Source organism: Oenanthe melanoleuca, chromosome 8 (assembly GCF_029582105.1).
Source record: "Oenanthe melanoleuca isolate GR-GAL-2019-014 chromosome 8, OMel1.0, whole genome shotgun sequence".
In the NCBI taxonomy this organism is placed as follows: Eukaryota; Metazoa; Chordata; class Aves; order Passeriformes; family Muscicapidae; genus Oenanthe; species Oenanthe melanoleuca.
This window is the reverse complement of record NC_079342.1, coordinates 25,620,301-25,639,875: the sequence shown is the minus strand read 5'-3', so window position 1 is coordinate 25,639,875 and position 19,575 is coordinate 25,620,301. Positions and strand designations below refer to the sequence as shown.

At 53.4% G+C, this 19,575-nt stretch overlaps 1 protein-coding gene across 5 annotated transcripts in view; it reads right to left on the bottom strand.

Moving 5' to 3' along the window:
• Positions 1-19,575, bottom strand: part of PDE4DIP (phosphodiesterase 4D interacting protein) — a 28,829-nt gene that overhangs the window by 8,919 nt on the left and 335 nt on the right. For 2 of the 5 annotated variants that reach the window (XM_056498092.1, XM_056498093.1), the window contains exons 1-21: positions 19,071-19,438; positions 18,560-18,636; positions 17,871-17,994; positions 17,649-17,803; positions 17,281-17,398; positions 11,384-11,503; positions 9,692-9,811; positions 9,360-9,452; positions 9,032-9,247; positions 8,340-8,498; positions 7,890-8,003; positions 7,610-7,747; positions 7,163-7,342; positions 6,751-6,945; positions 5,683-5,823; positions 4,599-4,677; positions 4,010-4,098; positions 3,713-3,829; positions 3,108-3,245; positions 2,673-2,785; positions 1,862-1,989 (exon numbers count right to left, since the gene is read on the bottom strand). In XM_056498092.1, coding sequence (XP_056354067.1) covers positions 1,862-1,989; positions 2,673-2,785; positions 3,108-3,245; positions 3,713-3,829; positions 4,010-4,098; positions 4,599-4,677; positions 5,683-5,823; positions 6,751-6,945; positions 7,163-7,342; positions 7,610-7,747; positions 7,890-8,003; positions 8,340-8,498; positions 9,032-9,247; positions 9,360-9,452; positions 9,692-9,811; positions 11,384-11,503; positions 17,281-17,398; positions 17,649-17,803; positions 17,871-17,994; positions 18,560-18,636; positions 19,071-19,211 — 2,755 coding nt within the window. In that variant the 5' untranslated portion in view covers positions 19,212-19,438. Of the gene's footprint in view, positions 1-1,492; positions 1,990-2,672; positions 2,786-3,107; positions 3,246-3,712; positions 3,830-4,009; positions 4,099-4,598; positions 4,678-5,682; positions 5,824-6,750; positions 6,946-7,162; positions 7,343-7,609; positions 7,748-7,889; positions 8,004-8,339; positions 8,499-9,031; positions 9,248-9,359; positions 9,453-9,691; positions 9,812-11,383; positions 11,504-14,696; positions 16,085-17,280; positions 17,399-17,648; positions 17,804-17,870; positions 17,995-18,559; positions 18,637-19,070; positions 19,439-19,575 lie in introns of those variants that run through there. The other 3 variants (XM_056498091.1, XM_056498090.1, XM_056498094.1) reach the window with 3 other exon arrangements.

Sequence of the window (19,575 nt, the reverse complement as noted above, 5' to 3'; positions counted from 1 at the left end):
CTCGGGTACACTGGCTGCACAGGAACCTTCACACTGCTGGGAACAAGGGACAGGAAGCAAGGTCCTTGGGAAAGCTCAGAGAGGAGAGAATGACTCCCACAGAGCCACGAGACAGCACAGAGCACTGCACAGACTGACAGAGGGTGATCTCAGGCAGGGAATGCTCAGCCAGGACTACCAAGGATAAGAGGAGGCCTTAAAGAAAAGCTGGGGCACCTGAGCCTAGGATAACACTGCCCCTAAAGGGGCACTTGACAGCAATGATGCAGAGTAAGGGACAGATCTACAGCAAAACAGACACAGGTGGAGAAGAAAGATGCCTGAGCACTAGCCAATACTCCTCTCAGGCCATGCCAATGAGTCTGGGCTGGATCCTGGGCTCCATGGAACCCAAGGGACCAGCTGGGCATCAGTGCCAGGATGGCAGAGGGAAAACGGAAAGGTAAGAACAGGGACACAAAGGCTTCTACAAAGTGAGAAGCAAAAGGATGAAGAGAAGATGGTGCTACACAGAGAAGCGAGAGGAAGGGAATGAGATGAAACACAAGAAAGGAAAAGCTAACAAAATCCAGAGCTGCCCAGCTGTGCTCCTTCAAGCCACAGGGGAACTGCTGCAGTCAGAATGCAGCTGAGTGCTGGCCCAGAGGGGCTGCTTCCCATCCCCTGTGGCACAGGCAGGAGAAGCCCTCAGGGCAGCACAAGGTACCTGAAGCAGTTGCAAGGAGCCATGCAGCAGAGCAGGCACAGGTCCAGGTGTGCAGCCCAGCAGCAAGGAGTTCTGCTCTGCCTGCCCCAGCAAGCACAAACAGATGCTCAGAGATGCAAAATTTGCTCCTGCCAGTCTGAGCAGTGATTGAGTGATGGCAGATCCACAGCCCATTGTGCATGGGAAGCCCTGGTCATTGGAAGGTTGCTCTTCAGCTTTCATTAAAGCTCCCACATTCCCAGAGGAGGTGGAAGAGGGCCCGGAAAAGTTATGCAGTGGTGCTGTGGGGGACAGATCCCAGCACCTCAGAAATAGGGTCCTGTCCATGACCCAATGGGCACTTGGAGCATCTAAGGGATATGTGCATGTATGAGTGAGGGAGCAGACCCAGCCCAGACCAGGGAGTAGGGACAGGTCTCAGTCCCCCCAAACCATCTGTCAAAAAGAAGAGGAAGCTCTCCCATGAAGGCATTCACAGGTTAGGTTGAAACAACTTACAATTAGGAAAAAAAAAAAAAGCCAGTCAGTAAAAGCATCAACATTGGAGTAGGATTTGGTTTAAGCATAAACTGAATTGCTGGTTCTACACTCAAGTCTTGTGCAAAAAGCCCAGGCAAGTGTCCCCGGGTCTTGAATTCTCCGTCTCGGGAACAGACTTTTCCATATATGCTGTCTCCCTTTGGGCCAGCCACCATCAACCCAAGGGGTGGATGTCAGTGGGTCAGAAAAATGGTGAGGGAATACAAAAACTCACACTCATGCACTTGGGAGATGATGGAAAACATCTGGTGTTTCCTTCAGAGATAGGGAATCTTTATTTGGCCCATGGTGGTGGGAAGAGAAGGGAGATAGAGGGGAATAACTAAAATGGAATGATTTGAATGTGCAAATACATCAGTGGCCACCAGGGTGGGTCAGACAGCAACGTACACGAGACACAGGTGGATTGCACTGATCGCCGTTTCCAAAGCAGCTCAAAAATAAAACAAAAAACAACAACAACAAACGAAAGGCCTGCACCAGTTCAATCGTACCATGACTAAGTACCAAGCTCAGAGTCAGTGACAGGTTAGTGACCCGTTTCCGTGGCGGAGGCGAGCGCCAGTGCTCAGAAGGCATGCTGGGGTAGGACTCTCACACGCTCCTGCTCCCCACCTCCTATGGCGCCCTGCGTCTCCAGCCTGCTCAAACACTCCAAGCTTCTGCCAAGAGCTTCTTCCAGCTGTCCCCGGAGCTCGTGGACCCCTTCCAGCTCCACCTGCAGGGCGTGGTCTCTCGCAGCGCTGAGCGGACACGCGGCACGGGAGGGAAGAGGGTTAGACAGGCTGCCCCGCCCTCGGGGACACCGAGCCAGGCACAGCCCCGGGGGCTCCCCAGCGGCTCAGCCACCTCCTGCCTCACCTCCGACCTCCCCAGGGCACAGCCACCCCCAAAAAAGGCCCCAGCCCGTGCTGGGGGCCTCGGAGTCACAGCTGTTCTGCAGTACTTTCCAAGCACTCCACTTATGTGCTTCCCTTGCTATCAGGTAGCTCAAATATCCCAGAGGCTGCAGCCCTGTGAAGGGCAGGGATTAAATCAGGGGACAGGCAGCTGCCTGGATAAGCACCTAGAGAGATCCTTATCAACCCAACAGCTGGTTGAGAATTTGACAGGAGTCTCTGAAAGGTGGCCAAGTGTGGCTGGGAAAGATAAGCCAAGGAATAGAAATGGAAATCCCATAGCAATGGGGGGAGTTTAGGGAGCCATTAAAGCTGGCCACTGCAGCCTCTTCAACGGAGAAAGGCAGCCTAAAATTTGGATCCTCAAAGAAGCATTTGGCTGATCCTTTGCCTAGACTCCCTCTTCCCCCACTTCAGACTCTCAGACCTGCAGAACGATCCTTGCTCTAGGGACTGCCCCTCTGGACCAGGCACGCCTGCCCTGGCAGCAGAGCAGGGCAGCAGAGAGCCAAGGCAGCCTCACTTACCTGTCTGGGTGTGTGTGGAACTTCACCAGGCTGCCATAGAGCTGCCTCTCAGCCTGGAGAGCCTCATTTAACCGGTTCCTCTCAGCCACCAGCCCTTCCAGCATCAGTAACAACTGCTCGGAGAGAAGAGACAAGGTGCAGCTCTTCAACAGAGACAGAAATCAAAAGCGGTATCTAGCTGTCCCTGACAAACTGGGGGTTCCCCTTCCTCTCCTGCTTGTGTCCAACTTGGTCCATGTCATCCCTGGACTCCCAAAAGACTCTGCCCTTTGGACAAGTGCTTAAGAGAACTGATCTTCTCCTCTGTATTCCCACAACCACACGCAGCCAGCTTCCAAGGACAAGCACATCCTGGCAAATCCAAAGGCTGAAAACAAGGCATCAGAACCAAGCACTAGCAGAAACACATCCAAGCCTGCCCCACTGGCACACTACCTGCTGCCTTCTGTTTCCAGTAGCCTCCTGTCCCTGGGACTCTGCTATGGCCACTTTCTCCCGAAGCACCAGCACTTCTTGTGTCAGCCTTTCCATGGCTGGAATTTCTTCAGGATCCACCAGCTGCATCTGCAGATCCTGAAACCCAACAAACAGCAGGAGAGCTCAGTGAGGAAGGGATCAGTAACAAAGACAGCTGGACCTTCACAAACCTCCCCGGAATGCAACTGCCAGAAATTTCCAGTGTTTGGAAAGATCCAGGTCTGCTAAGAAAAAAATGCCAAAGCACCAAGAGCAGATTAGGCACAGACCATAGTGTTCAGTAAGAACCAAGAAGGGATTTGGGAAGGCTGCATGCTGATTAAAGGACTTAAAGGAGAGTGTGTAGTACAGAAAGAGCAAAACACCATGTAAGAATAGTCTTGGGGTTTGGTTGGCCTTTGCCTTCTGGCCAAAGGAACCCAGAGAGCTGCAGGCAAACCAGCAGCAATAGCACTGACAGGCAGCCAGCCATACTGCTCAGCCACACTGAGGATGGGGAGGATGAAGAGACTCCTCTGCAGCCTTCCCAGGTGGAACTCAGCCAGCCTAGCACAGCATCTCACCTTGATGAGGTCCTCTTTCATCTGGATGGTTCTGGTCAAGGACTCGATATCTGAGGCCTGCACCTGCAGCTCCTCCTCCTGTGTGGCCACCACAGACTGGAGAGCAGTGAGCTCCTGCTGCAGAGGGAACAGAAGAGAAGCCCATCAGACACTTCTGAAAGGCAACACCCCCCTGCAGGATGCTGCCCCATTTCTCACACTGGGGGCACCCTCACAAGAGCAGGGTCCAACTAGCAAGGGGCAGCCCTAAGGTCTCCCAAAAGCAAAGGAGATCAGCACAGGCTCCATCCTGCTCACCCTGCTTTCCCTTTCTTTCTTCACCATTAGCTCCAGCTCCTCTTTGGCATTGACAAGATCCTTCTCCAGCTCTGCTGCTGACATTGTAACTGCAAAGACAGATTGATTACTGTAGGAACACCATGTGCCAGTTTCAGACCTCAGGATCACACACAGTCTTTCTCTGGCAAGATGCTTGTGCTCCTTATCACACTGTTTCTTAATAAATGCTCTTCTTCCCAGCTTGATCTTTCAACAGCAGCCAAAAGCAATGGCAACATCCCAGTCATGTTGTCCTACCCCTGGCCAAGTTCAAGTGTCCTGGCTCCAAGGCAAAACCCAAAACAGTTATACTTGTCTCAGTTCAGCCTGAAACAAAGTCAAAAACTCTCCAAGGGCCAGCATCAGAAACACCTCAACTCAAACCCAACAGCAGCCTTTCCCTTACTCCCATCCTTAGAAATCACCCACAAGACAAGCAGAGCTTTATTTCAAAATTCTCTTGTTAAAAATTCTCTACTCTTCCACAGTTTCACGTAATTGTATTTTCCCCACAGCAGAAAGCCCTAGTCATACCTGGAGACCTCAAAAGAAGCTGTCCCACACTCACCTCCCTGTGTCCTGCAGCTGCTGTCCTCCTGTGGGGATCCAGCTACGACTGTAGCTCCAGAAGCTCTTTGCAGTATGTCCTGAAAATATAAAACTCTGCAGGTTTGCATTTTCATGGGGAACACACAGCTTCCCCAGAATTCCAGGTCTGCAGCAAAGCTGCTGGCTGCTCTGTGGACACCTCTAAAATGTGAAAAAACAACAAAGGGGATATAGCCAGGCAGCAAGAACAAGTGAATTACACCCAGAAGTTGTATGTGTGGGGACAAGGGTACTGGCCTTGTTTTCTTTGGCACCGGGAAGCTGCTGGCCTTCACCAGCACTTGCAGGTTTAACTAATTAAACAGGTTTTAATTAAACAGGTTTCTCTCAACTGCAGCAAGACCATCTTTCAACTGAGACTCATCTTTATCTCAGATGTGGTCCAGAGAGACCATGCAGGAAGGAAAACACATCCCTGGAAGTCTCTAGAGCTGGGAATAGAAACCTGTTTACAGCTGCTTAAAAACATTCAACACTGTCAGCTCACCAATAAACCATTAACAGTAGGAGCCATGGCATATGCAGCCTTGGAGCTGTGCTCAGCCTCAAAGGGGGTTTTAACAAAGCTGCTTTAAAAATACCAACTCCAATTGTGGAAGAGACAGCAAACAGCCATCAGGCTCTGCCAAGAATTAGTGGGACCTAAATTTAGCTCTCTTGTCCCCTCCAGAATGTGACAGTGTGAGGGAGGGGATTACAATACAGCAAGGCAGCCCAGCCCAAGGAAGGAGTGGGTCAATGCTGGAAGGTCAAAGGGTGGGATGCCTTTCATACTCTCACGTGCCCCAGGGATTCAATTACTGCTCCATCAAAACAAAAAGAGACACTGAGTGACAAAGGCTGGTGAAATCAAGATCAGAACACTCAGGCAGCATTCCTGCTCCTCAGTTTCTTCTCCTCCTATAGGAAGTCTTTTCGATAATCCCTCTTTCATTTCTGTCATTCTCTGTGGTGCTCTTCTCTCTCCTATTTCCTTCTGTGGCAATCAGTTCTTTCTGAAGCCCCAAGGCTGCAGGCAGATAAACACAGTGCAGGATTCTTACCTGTATGGGTTTATCCTGCTTCAGTGGCCTGGCACCAGCTGACTGGGTCCCAGCAGGCTCCTTCCCCAGCACGTGCTGGCGCAGCAGTTGTAGCTCACAGCTCCTTTCAGCCAGAGCCTGTGCCATCTTCTCTGCAGCCACCTGGTTGAGGGGGAAAATTAGGGACAGGGCCATGACCAGGGAGAGGATCCTGGTCCCTCTTCTTCCTTACAGACTAAGGGAAACCATCTCAATATTTATCTGTCACTGGATGTTAGAACCCAGAAACCTGGGAGTTTTGAGCTTTCTGTGCTTTCTGACACAGACGCCCAGGAGAACACTGCTTTTGACCTAAGGCCTTGGAGAAGGCTTCCAAATTTGAGTGATGGAGTTAAAGTCACAGGTGTGTAGTTAAAACAAGGATGTGTGATTTCACGTGGTGAAGGGTTTGGAATTTGAAGGTTTTAGAATATAGTAATAGGTATGGAACAAAATGGAAGATTTTGAGTGTTGACTCCTTTCTGTCTTCTTCTTCCTTCTCCATGATTTCAGTAGTAGCAGTAGTTTCTGGTAGGACAGTTAGTGCTGCACTGCAGGTCACAAGAGTTTGGTTATTGAGTCAAAAGTATAAATATTATAGGTGTTAGTTCTCTATTGGACTGTTTAGCTTTAAAAGACCTTGTATCTAGCTAAATTCACCTCCATTTTGCTTGCTTTTAGCTGGTAGCTAAAAGTGTAGCAGAACTCTGTACTTTAGACAAGATTTAATAAACAATCAAGTCTGAACAAGAAAATTCGTCTCCTTCGTGTTTTTAATCCTAATTCTGAGTAAAGACAGAAGAAAATAAACACAAGCCACTAATTAACACCTTTACAACTGGAAACTCCAAGTGCTCTGCAAACCTGTCTGACAGTTACTGCTCCTGGCCCCTCACACCCACTCCAGTGCAGACCTCCCACCTCTGCTCACCATGTACAGAGGAACAAACTCCTCCACTTCTCTCAGTCCACTCAGGGGTTTCTCTTTGCTTAACAAAAGTCAGAGCCCACCCACCTCAGCCTCCCACTGTGGCACTGCACAAAACTCACTCTGCTCTGCTGCTCCTTGGTGCTCAGAGCCTGCAGCAGCTCTCGAATTTCAGCATCGTGCTCCATGGTTTGACGGTTGCGGTCGCTGAGGAGATCCTGCAGCATCTTCTCCTTGTGCTGAAGACGCAGGCACAGCTCCTCTGCTACCTCGCTCTGCCCGGGGCCCAGCTTGCACAGCAGAGTTGCTGTAAGCTCCTGAGCAAGGGGGAGGAAAGGAGAGACTGGAAATTGTTCCAAGGACTGTCCAGCCTGGGTGTAGCGGAGGCAGCAGTGTCAGCAGGCACAGGTATGCTCTAGTGTCAGCCTCCAAACACTGAGCACAGCCTGAGGTGAAGCAGCAGCCTCAGGTTTGGGACCACTCCCTCTATGGACAAACTGGCTGAAGGCTCAGGAAGCCAAGCTAAGGCCTTACCTCCACTTCCTTGTTCCTGTCATGCAGGCAGGTCTGCAGCTGCTGGATGATGCCCTCTTGCTCCTTCTGCCTGCTGCCAGATTTGGCCTCAATCTCCTCTTTGAGCCAGCGGAGGTTTTGGCAGGTTGCTGAGACCTGCTCCAGTTCCAGGGTTTTGGCTTTCAGGAGGCTCTCCAGGCTCTGAGTAGCACAACAGAAGCAGCTCAAGCAGGGACAGAAACTAAATCCTGAATTAAGAAAACTGGAAATGCCAGTCTCTACTGCTAGCAGAGTCACATAGATTCACCCATCTGCTCCAGGTGTCCTCTATGAACCAAGAGTGACCCAGGAAGTTGCCCCACACACAAGGGAGAGGAAGCCAAACACCAGTCCCCAGGGCATTCACAGGTCTAACAGCACATCCCCAGAGGCAGGCTGGACTGTGCAGGCCCAGGTGCCAGCACTCACGTGGATGGTGGCCTCGTTGCTGGACAGGACACTGCGCAGCCTCTCCAGGTCACCGCCGCGCTCCCGCATGCGGAGACGCAGCTGCTGCAGCTCTTGCTCCTTCTCCTCCAGGGCACAGAACTTCTCATCTACTGCTCGCTGTGTGACACAGGGGATGGCTCAGAACAGGCTGCTGGGGCTCTGCAGCCAGTGCAGAAGATATAATCACCCCTGGGGCTGATGGTAACCCAAAGGCTGAGCCTCAGGCACAACTGAAACATTGCCTACAATATGTGCTCACCTCCAGAGCAGCATCCCTGTCACTGACACGCTGCTGAAGTTTCTCCAACATGGTATTCATGGCTGCAGGGCTCTTCTCCAAGCTTTGCTGGCATTGCAGAAGCTCCTTGGACTCCTAGAGATCACACACGTACGTCTCCTAGTACAACTGACAGTACAGAAACCTCCCTCACCCCCAAGAGGAGCATAGAAGAATCAGGGATAACTTCCTCCACCTGATGGTAGCTCTAGCCTTCACATTAAAGAGTGGCAGGGCTCACCACGCATTGCTGTGGGGTGATGCACATGGATATCTGTGCCTTATTCCTCACCTTGGGGGCCCAGAACCCTCTCCTTCCTTCCTTTCTTCAGAGGGCATGCATGAAAACTACAGACAGACTTTGGCCAAATACCAAAGGAGGATCAGGGACTCCATTTAATTATGCTCAACTCAGGTCTTTCTGCATCTCACCTGCAGAAGCTGCTCCTTGCGAGCCAGCTGCTGAGTCAAACGCTGAACTCTCTGCTCCTGGACCTGCAGCTCACGGCTCTTCTCCCACTCCAAAGTCTGGAGCTGCTGAGCCTTGTCCTGCAGCTCTGCCTGCAGCTGTTGTACCACAGCACGCAGCTCCTGCAAGGAAAAAGGACATACCTTGAAATTCAGTCCTCAACACAACCACAAACAGCAGGCCAGTCTGAGGAAGGGCTGTGGGAACAGCTAAAAATGCTCTGCATGCCACAACTTTCACATCTCAAAACATACTGCCATGGTGTTTGAATTTATTTCATTGCCCAGGGTATCCATCCATCTAAATCCCTTGCTCTGGCCACAGATAGAGCTTTAGTCAATTACAGCTAAGTTGTGCAGCAGGGAATGCACTGCGGAATGAATGAATGAGTATCACAAAAAGTGATGGGACATTTGCACCAGACAATGATGTACAAGTGACAACATAACCACTATCAAGTGATTTGCTGATTCTTAATCCTCAGCTATGGCACTAAGGAGGCTGGAGAATTTTCCCTGCCACGTGTGACAAGGGGTTAGGTAAGTGTGCCCAGTCTGCTGTCAGCAGGAATGATGAACAAGAGCAGAGCATTGACTACATCAGTGCTTCTTAGTCCTGTGAAGCCAGAAACTTCCAGGCTGAGTGCCTGTCACACCTGATTGTGTTTCCAGGTTGCCTCTTTCTGCTGCTCTTCCTCATGCACTGTGGTCTCCAGGAGCTGGGTGGCTCTCTTGGCTTCAGCCAGCTGATGCTCCTTCTGGCGCTGAGCTCTCTTCAGTCTCTGCACCTCCAGCTTGGTGCAGAAAAGTGTGTTCTGAAGATCCAGCAGTGACATCTGCTGCTCCTGGGGTGACAGTGGGCTCTCTGACACCTACCAAAAAGCAGAGTTCAGAGAAACTCAGAGATTCTCTTCACAGGAGGGATTGAAAAGCAGGATCCCTGCAGAATAAACCCTGATGTGTCTGAGGCTTTCCAGGATGTACCTGCAGCTGTCCCAGCTGGTTTCTGTGTAACATGTCCCGCAGCTTGGCCATGGTCTCATTCTGCCCTTCGATGATGTGGTACAGCTCCTCTGTCTGAGTCCAAGCACAGGAAGCCCAGTCAGTGGCAAACCAAGCACAAACTCTCCCATTCCAAGCCTCCAGCCTGGATTATGACACCTCAGCATCACATGAAAGAGGCTTTGCAAGAAATAATTGACTGAGGTGCAGGATGCCAAGCAGTGCTCAAGCATTCCTTTTCAGCCACTGCCCACAGGGCTGGAGCACAGCTCCCTGCTTTGGTGAGCAGCACCCTGCCCACCCTAAACTATTACCTTACTGTCTTTGCTCTTCAGGGCCTCGTTCAGACTCTGGATTGTACGATCTTGCCTCTGTGATGTTTCTTGAACAGATTTTAATTCAAAATTCAATTCATTCAGCTTCTCCTGTAGCAGCTGAAGACAAAAACAGGTTTGTTTTATTTAATCCTGCTTAATACTCTATGTAAACACCCTTAAGACTCCCTCCACTCCTTACTCCACACAGCCACATCGAGATCAACATAGCTCCCTCTAGAGTCTGTAAACACTGGAGCTGGGTGGAGACTGGTGAGTAAACACAAAGGCCTTTCACAGGACTTATTCCAGCTTCTGCTCCCTCAGGTGCAGGGCAGAGGTTTCAGGCTTGGGCTCACAGATCATACTGCCTCCCACATAATCCAGGAGAGCCTCACTCAGGCTGCCCAGCAGCCCTCTCTCCCAGTTTCTATCATTTGTTTCTGTTTCCTCACAAGGAAAGGGGCTGCTTCAGCCCAAAATCCTCCCAAAAATCTGAATAAAAAATATGAGCATGAAGAAGCTACACATTCACTGATCAAATCAGTGGCTTATTTAGCATTAAGTTCTGGCTTCAGCACAAAAGAGCCTGGCCACAGCCAGCATGCCAACAGCACAGCAAAGCAAAGGAGAACCTCTCACCAGTGTCCATGGCTGGTTTACAACCTGAGAAACCTTTGCCTTTGACACCCTCACCCTAAAGAGAGCACCACCCACTCAAACAGTTTCAGGACAGTTTGCTGCTTTCACCATAAAGCTCCTGACACAGCACACGTTGTGCAGTTTAACAAGTGCTTATTTGCATTTTTAAACATGCTGCTTCTTGGCATTCTCAAAACTGGATGATACACCTCTTGTTATAAACTTTCTCAGGACCCAGCTTTTAAAGGAGCTGCCACAGAATTTCCTCCTGTTCTTTAGTTTACACACCTGTCCTATTATCTCTTCTCGGAGACACTCCCTCTATCCTGTTTAAACACTTCTAACTGCATTTACTGGGCCTTGTGTCTCTATTTCGGTCAAGCTTTGCAGTCCAGGCAGCTGCAGCACCTTATGGCCATCCCCAGATTTAAATAAGTATTCCATTCCAATTTTCTTTTTCACATTTAACCTGTTTTTCCAGAGGATATAATTTACCTTAAGGTTCAAGAGCATAATTAAGAACATATACCCTTCTCAACATGTGCTAGTATTGATCTGCCTCAAGAGAACTCAGATACATGTTTCTTTCCCAAGTATTTAAACAGAAATGAAACCAGTACCCCTGACATTCATCTCCCCTGCTGCTAAGAAAAAAAAAAAAAAAAAAAGAAATTAGGTCTCCCTTTTTTCCTACACCAGGCTCAGCCCATGCAAATCCAAGAGATAGGGAAACAGCCCTGTGAATGTCTCTTTCACTAGCACCTGTAAGGCTCACCAGGCAAGTGGAAAGTTCTTTCAAAATAATGATTTGCAAAATTAAATATGGAAAATTTACACAGCCCAGCTGCAGGGGAAAAAAAAACAAAACCAAAAACAAAACAACAAACCCAAATGCTTTTAATTGAAGCTGGCAGACAACAGCACTGAGAATCACACACTCTTGCTGGGAGAGAGGTGCAGGTACCTGCCTCCAGCCAGGCCAGGAGACACCCTCTGACACTAACCACACCAGACTCACTAGCACTGGATGTGCTCTCCATGTAGAAATACCTTGTTGGCAGCCTCAGAGTGCTGGAGTTTGCCCTGCAGCTCTGCTGCACGCACATCGGACACGTGCTCCTCTGCTGCAGTGCTACCTGGAGCTGGCTGCTGACGTTCATCCTGCAAACCCTGAAAGGAGAAAAGCAGGGGAAAATGAGAGAATGGCTCAGCTCTTGCACTGGCTTCTTCTGCTCTGATTGGGCTCCCTGTCTCTCCTCACTGCTGCACCATGAGCCCAGCAGTTTGTTTAGCTCTAACCACTGTCTGTGGGCTAATGATGGATCTTCTCCCCACACCCAAGCCATATCCCTGAAACCTGCTCTCCTCCCCATGTGCCCTGCTGGCATTTTATAAAAGCTTCTAAACCTCCACTGAAATGGTTCCCGTGTTCTGCTGAGCCTGTGTATCTTCTCAAGCCTACAACTTTCAATCCTTCCCAGCAGCTCCCTCCTGCCATGACCTAGCAGCCACCCCCTGCTCTGAGCCCCTCCACTTGTGATTTTCTGGGCTCTCCTTCACCACTTCCTGCTCCAGCACCCACAGCGTGTACAAATCCTTGCAGCTCCTCAAACAGGAGCAAATTCAGTGCCACAGCTGAGCCTTTTTTCATGACACATACCCATTTATTGGGAATGTAAACAGCCCACTTTGTGACACGTGGCCTGCCAGAGCCGGCTGGCTGAGCACAACACTAATCCCTTGTCATCCCTCCTTACAATTTTGCTGTCTCCCGCCCAGAGAGTTAACCCCTTAGGGCAGCACTCTACCCCAGCCACCCTCCTTAGCCCTCACAGGGCTCTCTCAGTATTCCTGGACATTATCAGCCACACAAGACTGGTGCCAGGTGTAGGTGGGAGCCCTGGAAAGGGTTGCAGGGATGCAGCACAGAGGCCATGGAAATGTGGCAGGGATTTTTGGGACACACACATGAGCACCAGCTCCAGGCAGTGCAGCACAGCCAGAACAGTCAGGTCCAATTTGCCCTGCCAGGCTGAATCCTCACCCTCAGCAGCCACAGAAATGCTGTCTGGGGGGAAGCCATGCAGCACAGCAGAGCTCCCTCAGATCTGTGCACTGCCTCTCACAGACAAAAGTAACACTTTCCTCTAACCTGATGTTTTGTTAGGATTTCAGTGAAAACCTACAGTCGTGGTGATTACAAATTTTCTCTACCAGAAGGCTTTGGATGAGACAGGAAGAGCTGCTGGAATCAGTTTTGAAATAAGGTAGATTAAAACAGAGGGGGGAAGAAAAAACAAAAACACATTTCCTCAATTTTCACATTAAAAAATTAAAAAAGGCAGAAAACCTGGAAAGAGCTAGGAGCAGGGAGGGGAAAGGCAGAGTCAGTTCCTGAGTCCAAAGTTCCAAAGCCCAAGCTGCCTCCCTCGTGCCTCCCTGCAGCCATGTTGACCTCTCCAACATGAGCATTTTACTGCAAATCTCTTCTCAGCACAATCCCAGCAGTGCCAGCACAAGCTGACCCCACCAGAACACTTCTTTAAAAAATAATCATGCCACATTCTGAGCGTGCCAAGCTCAGACTGCCCAGCACAGCAGGGAAGAGCCTGGCTGTCAGGAGGTCTCACAAAGGCTCCGTTTGGTGCCACTTCCCTGGGGCTGTGGTGGGGAAGGGGAGGAATTGCTGGTTCAAGAAAACCCCCGGGAGGACGGTGGTACCTACAAGGTCACATGCCTGACACCAGAACGCTCCATGAATTTAAAGAACTGCAAAAGCGGTAAGAAAACTGTGGTCCTATATATTCTAGATATTTCTTTCACAGGAATCACATGTAGTTATGCACAGGAATTGCTGGACAGCAGCAGCATCTGACTTACAGGAAGGGTATTGCTTTTACAAACCAGAAGAAAAATCATTTGTGCAGGAACTATTCATCCTACTAGCTGCATCTGCCTTCCCATTTTTGCTCTTAAAGCAATTGGAAGGATTAAGCCCTTCCCCCTTCAGCCAGACCCTGTGCCGCTGCAAGGAGCCAGCAGCAAAAAATCCCGCAGGATAAATTCCTGGCAGGGCTGGTCGGATGGCAGAGGCTGGAAAAACTCCTCAAAACACAGCTCCTAGATGAGGATGGCCATGTGTGTGACACAAAGCCAACCTGTAAACACGCCAGGCTGTTCAGAGAAAGCCCATTTTAATCCTGCAAACACATCCCTAGCAGTGCAAATCATCAGCAAATGACACGATGTGCTGGTTCACATCCTCAGCTGCCAGCGCGGTGCCTCTGTGCTCCAGATGAAAACTCCTTTTCCTACGTTCCTCCCTAGCATCGTCTCTCGAGGAGGCTTTTATGGAAAAAAGCACACAGCTCCGGGAAACGCCCAAGCAGATGGGGCAGCAAGCAGCCGGCTAAAGAGGAAGAGCAATTCAGCGCTGCCGCAGTTGCCATAGTAATAAACGAGTATTTTCCTAATCCCCCAGGCTACCTACAGCATTAGGGAGCACTAAGGCTGCTAATAGGAATGCAATTAGGCTGACATGGATATTCCTGAATTGAAGCTGACTGAGACCTTCTACTAATTACGGAAACTGGTAAAAAAGTTACAAGTTCGGCTTTTTGACTGCATACTAAAGAATATTTCATTAAAGCCAAAGAAACAGGCAACCTGGAGCTAGGACTGCTATCAAGACAGGTAACAGCATCCCAAAAGCAGGAGCTTTCATCCCCTCTCAGCAACACCTGCCACTAATTGATAGATCTTTTCAAAGGATCAGAAAATAAACCAATTATCTTGAATACCAACCCTAAAGTCATCCTCTGGCACAAATCCACCTGCAAGGAAAACACCTTTTCCTCAGGGCACATGCCACAGGTGCCTGGGTGGTTCTGCACGTTGGGCAGGTCGGAGGCCTGACCTGCAGAGGCAGGCGCTCCTCACACTCCAACCATTACTCAGGCACAAAGAAAACGCATCTGCTGGAAAACACATGCCCCGAAGCTTAAAACACTCCCTTTGGTTGTGGAAAAAAGCCACACCGACTTTAAGCTTAAAGATGAAGCGAAGCTGGTGTTTTCTCAGCAGGAATGTGACAAACAGCTTAGACCCACCTAGCAGGCTGCATTGTCAGGGAGGGCTAATGGAGGAGGGGGAAGGTTCATTTCCCAGAACACCGGGAGGAAACAGGAGACAAGAGAATGACTGAGGAGAGAGGCAGCACACCTAAAAAGGACCGAGCTGCCTATTCTTAGCCCCCTGTTCAACCACACGTGGCTGTCTGCATTATCTCAGCACAGAAGAATCCCCAGTGGGCTCAGCACTGTGAGCACAATGCTCAATGGAAGGGCGGCACCGTGACCTCTACCTGTACCCGCAGCGGCATATAATCCTCATAGAGGTCATCCCACAGCTCCTGCAGCTCAGAAATTTCCAGGGGAAGGCCCAAAGGAGCTCTGGAAAAGGATTTTCTGTCTGTGTTCAGGAAGGCAGAACCAGCACACGCTAAGCCAGCAGAAGCACTGCCATCTGCCAAGTCACGGCTGAGCTTGGGAGGGGGCAAGCTGGACTTCACAGGAATAGGCAGTCGGCTGCCTCGGGGGCTCTGAAGGGGTTTGTAGTCCAAAGTCTTGATCAAATTGAGGGCCAGCTCCAGCCTGTTCCCGCTCAGTGATGAGCTCGGGGTCATGCGATCATCCGAGAAATCGTCACATTTCCCGTTTCCTTTCACCCCCTTATCTGCATCTTCATCCTTCTGCTGCGGAGGGCTGGCCTCCACGGTGGTGTCCAGAGACTCGACAGAGGACGCAGGCGTGCCTTCCTCCATGCTGTCCCCATCCACAGCCACCCTGGAGCTGGTGGACTCGGCCACATCGCACACAGACGACTCCTCGTTGCCCATGCTGGCCGACCAGCGGCTGGACAGCCCGCAGGAGATGCTCCTGGCCACCTTCCGGGGCACTTTGCAGATGGCCTCATAGTCGGCGTCGGCCACACGCAGGGCAGCGCAGCCCCGGCAGCGCCGCGGGCGGCTCCCTGCTCCCTCGGAGCCGTGGCAGCTGTGCTCCAGCCCGTGCTCTTCTTGATCCATCCAGTATTCAAACCCAGAGTAAGCGAAGTCCTCCTGGAGGAGGGCAGCGTACCGTGCATCAGGCAGGTTGGAAAGGTCCACAGTCCCCTCCGCAGCCCTGTCCTCCGTGCTGGAGTCGTCGTTGTTCCTGCGGTACATGCTTGCGATGCAGAACTTGAGCCGGTCCTTCTCCAGCAGCAGCTTCTGCAGGCGCTCGATGGAGAGGGCTTCGATGCGGGCGATGACGGTGTCGAACCTGTAGATGCGGTCCAGCATGAAGGCACACTTGCTGCAAGCGAACTCGGACCTGCCGTCCCGGCACAGCTCCCTGCCCAGGACGTGGGAGAGCAGCACCTGGAGATTCAGCTTGGCCGCCGTGTGAAAGATCCATCGCCGCTGGTTGCCGCACAGCTCCCGGCCGCAAATCCGGCAGTTTTCCTTCATCCTCCCTGCTTCCCTCCCTCCCTCCTCCAAACCTAGTCCTGCGGGCCCTCAGGAGACCTTCCCGAGGTCAGCACATCTCCCTCAATCCCTGAGCCCGCCGGCACGTCTCACCGCACCGATCGTCTCTTTTTAGGGTGGTGACACGCCGGGACTCCTGATGCAACACAAACATCCCACCCTACACCACCTCCATCACATCTTCACAGCCACACCTGGGCTGCCCCCTTGTCCTGGCCGGCCCTCCCGCCCCTCCGATGCTGCTCCCTCGCCTCACAGCTCGACCCCCCGATGGCGCCCCTCTCTCCTCACAGCCCCCGTCCCCGGGGCTGCCCCTCACCGCGGGCTGCCCTGCCCGTCCCGTCCCGCCCCGGCCCCACCGCCCCGAGCCGATGATGCTCCTGCCACGGCAGCGCCCGGCTTCTGGCTCAGATTTCAAGATGGCCGCGAGCCCAGCCTCCCGCGCATGCGCACTGCCCGCAACGCCTGCCGGGATCTGTAGTTGCCACGTCCGCGCTACGCATGCGCAGTGGCGGTCCGCGCCACGCCTGGGCACACGGGCAGCGCCGGGGATCGCGACAGAGACAAGGACAGGGATCCATCGCGATGCGACAGCGCAGGGGTCCAGTCTCAGTGCCAGAACCACACACACACACACTAGTGCTTGTCTCCAATTCAAGTGCCTGTCCCAGTGTGCCACGTCCCCGTCCCAATGCCAGTGCCTGTCCCAGTGCCAGGTCCCCACCCCTCTGCCTGTGCCACGTCTCTGTTCCAATGCCAGCACCTGTCCTATGTCGGATACTTGTCCCAGGGCCGGATCCTCACCCCAGTGCTATATCCCCATCCCAATGCCAGTGCCTGTCCCAGTGCAACTGTGCCAGCCTGCCCCGGTGCTCAGCCCCAGCAGGCAGTGTGGGTGGCCACGTCCCCGCAGCACAGTGCCACCAGCACCTGCACAGTAGCCCATGCCACCCGGTGGGCAAGCAGCAGGGTCCCTGCAGGACCGCGGTACAGGCAGCGCACGCACTGACGGCCCGCGGCCGCTGGGGACAGCACCGTGCCACCAACACGCAGCACGGCCAGAGCTGTGCAGCTGCCAGGGACATGCCGCTCTGATCTCTCACAGCCCCGAAATCCTGCCTGGCACCATGCCAGGCTGCCTGGAGTATTTTAAGACTTGGGATTTAAATGGCAGACGGGAGCGAGCGGCACCAACACCCGCAGAAGGACTGCACAGGCTGGTGGCCTGTCCCCTGACAGCTCACACCATGTCCTCTGAATCCCCCTGCTCCTCCCAGCTCCTGGCAATCACCCGACCCTGCCAGGCTGAACACGGCACAGCCCTGGTCACAACCCCAGAAGAGGACTGGGATGACAACAACCAGCCAAGCCCTGAGTCGACGTCCTCCTCCCAGGGGTCTCTCCACCCTTGCCCACTTACCTGCCCCTCCGTGACTGGAGACCCCTCCAGGCACTGCTGCAAGCCACGCTTCTCTGCTGACAGCATTTCCACGAGCTGGTTGCTGGCAGCCAGCTCTTGGGTCAGCTCTTCGATCCTCCTGAAAGCCACAAAAGGGCAGGGGATGCTCAGGGAATGGGTTGGCCCTGGGATGACACTGGGGACAGCTGACAGAATCAATTTCTGAGACAAAGCAGAGCAGCCTCAGGACTGTTCCCCCTTCCCTACAGCTCAACTCTCCCCCATTGGGGTGACCCCCTACACCCCACCAGATATACACAGTCACGCATATCACAAGCCCCTGGGAAGTCTCCAAGGCAGCACAGAGGAGACACGTCCTGGACACCTACCTGTGGGCCATGGAGACACAGCCATTGTCGCTCCTGTCCTCCTGCTTTGTCCTCGCCGCTTCCTTCAGCTTCCCTGTCAGCTCCCGGCATCTCTCCGCCTCAGCCCTGGCCAGCGCAGTGGCCTGCTCGGCCTCACTGCGTGCCAGCCTGGCCTCCTGCACAGCAGCAGGGTGAGCCCCGAGGCTGCAACTCCTCCCTGGCCCCCACCATCCCTGGACTCACCTCCTGCAGGAGCTGGATCTTGTTCTCCAGGAGCTCATAGACATGCTCCGACTCCCGCTGCCGCTCCTCGTACTGCTGCTGGAGCGCGGCCTGGCTGCGGCTCGTCTGGTTCTCCGCAGCCACCCTGCCGGGCACAGCACGGTGTGCCACAGCCTGCTACGGCACGGCATCTCCCATGGCCTGGCACAGCCTGGCAGTGTGCAGCATGGCACAGCCTTTGTGACAGCCTCCACCCCAAACCAGCTGGGCTGGGTCATCTGTACCACTCCAGGTGCCCTCAGCCTGGCTCCCTCCACGTCCTGCCCTGGGGACACGGCTCCTCTGGCAGCACCAGGACATGTTTAGGCTCTGACACAAAACCAGAGGCTCACTAGCTGCTGTGCCACTGGCCCCCTGCCATCGGTGCCCCACGTTGAGACACCCGTGCCATGGCCCCTGGGCACAGCACTGCCCTCCCCCACCAAACAGGTGCTGTCCTTTATTTTTGGCTGGCACCAGGGCTGTAAGAGGAGCCCTGCGAGTGCCCAGCCCCATTGCAAACCCCTCTAGCCCCACTGCAGGTTCCACTACTGCCTGCTATGGGTAGAATGCAGGCAGACACCCCCATCCCCGTGCCCACAAAGCCACCACAGACAGGACATGGGCACCATGTCTGCCCCGGGGTGAGGGGCTTGGCCAGTCCCACTCACCATGTGTTGTCCAGGGCTTGTTGCTTCTCCTGCAGCTCCCGCTTCAGGCTCTCCACCTCCACCTTCAGCTCAATGTTCTATGGAACAGGAAGGGGGTGGGTAGGATGCCCTCACGCTTGCCTGGACACTCCAGCCCCCCTGCCCACGGGAATGAAACAGAAGTGGCACTGGGGACCCCCACGCCACGGCAGGGCTTTGGGTGCTCCTGCCAGTGAGTGGCACGGGTGTATTTTAGCCTGTCGGCGCCGGGATGGGGTGTATCCACTTCATCTGTCTGCCCTCAAAACTTGCACTATCACCCACCCCGAGCACCCCACAGGGCTGGAGACCCTCTCTAACCCTCTCCCCGCTCCTGTCAAAGGAAACGAGGAGCAAACTCCCATAAAGCAGCTCCCCCAGCCCCAGTGCCCGAAGCCCTCCCTAGAATCCCCCATGGCTACACTCCCCTCACCCCATTCCCTCCCAGAAAAGAGAGCAAACCCCCTCACCCCTGTCCCCTACAGGCACTCACCCGCCGGTAAACATCGTCCCGGCTCTCCTCGCCCTTCTGCTGGACGCGCTCCTCCAGAAAGTAGATGCGGAGCTTGAGGCTGAAATTCTCCTTTTTGAGGTCATTGAGGTGCTGCGAGAGCGTGCGGTACCCGTTAGCCATGGCCGGCGCTCCATGGGGCGGGCATCCCGGCACCCCTCACATGGCGCCGCCGGGACCCAGCCTAGGCTCCCTGCCCGCCCGCAACTCCCGGCGCTGGCCCCGCTGCTCTCCCTTTCCTCTCTTTTTTTTTTCCGCCTCCCAGAGCTATTTGAGGAATCGCTGGAGCGGGGACAGCGGCTCGGTGAAACCCGAGCCGCCGAGGCCCCCACGCGCCGCAGCCGTGAGGGCGGTGAGGGGAGCGGCGCGCCCGGCCGGGCTCGGCCCCCTCTCCCTCCTCTGCCATCACCGCCTCTCCTGCGCTCCAACGCCGCTGCCGTGGCCAGGGCAGCCGGCAGTGCCCGGGCGGTGCCCACCCGCCCTCTCA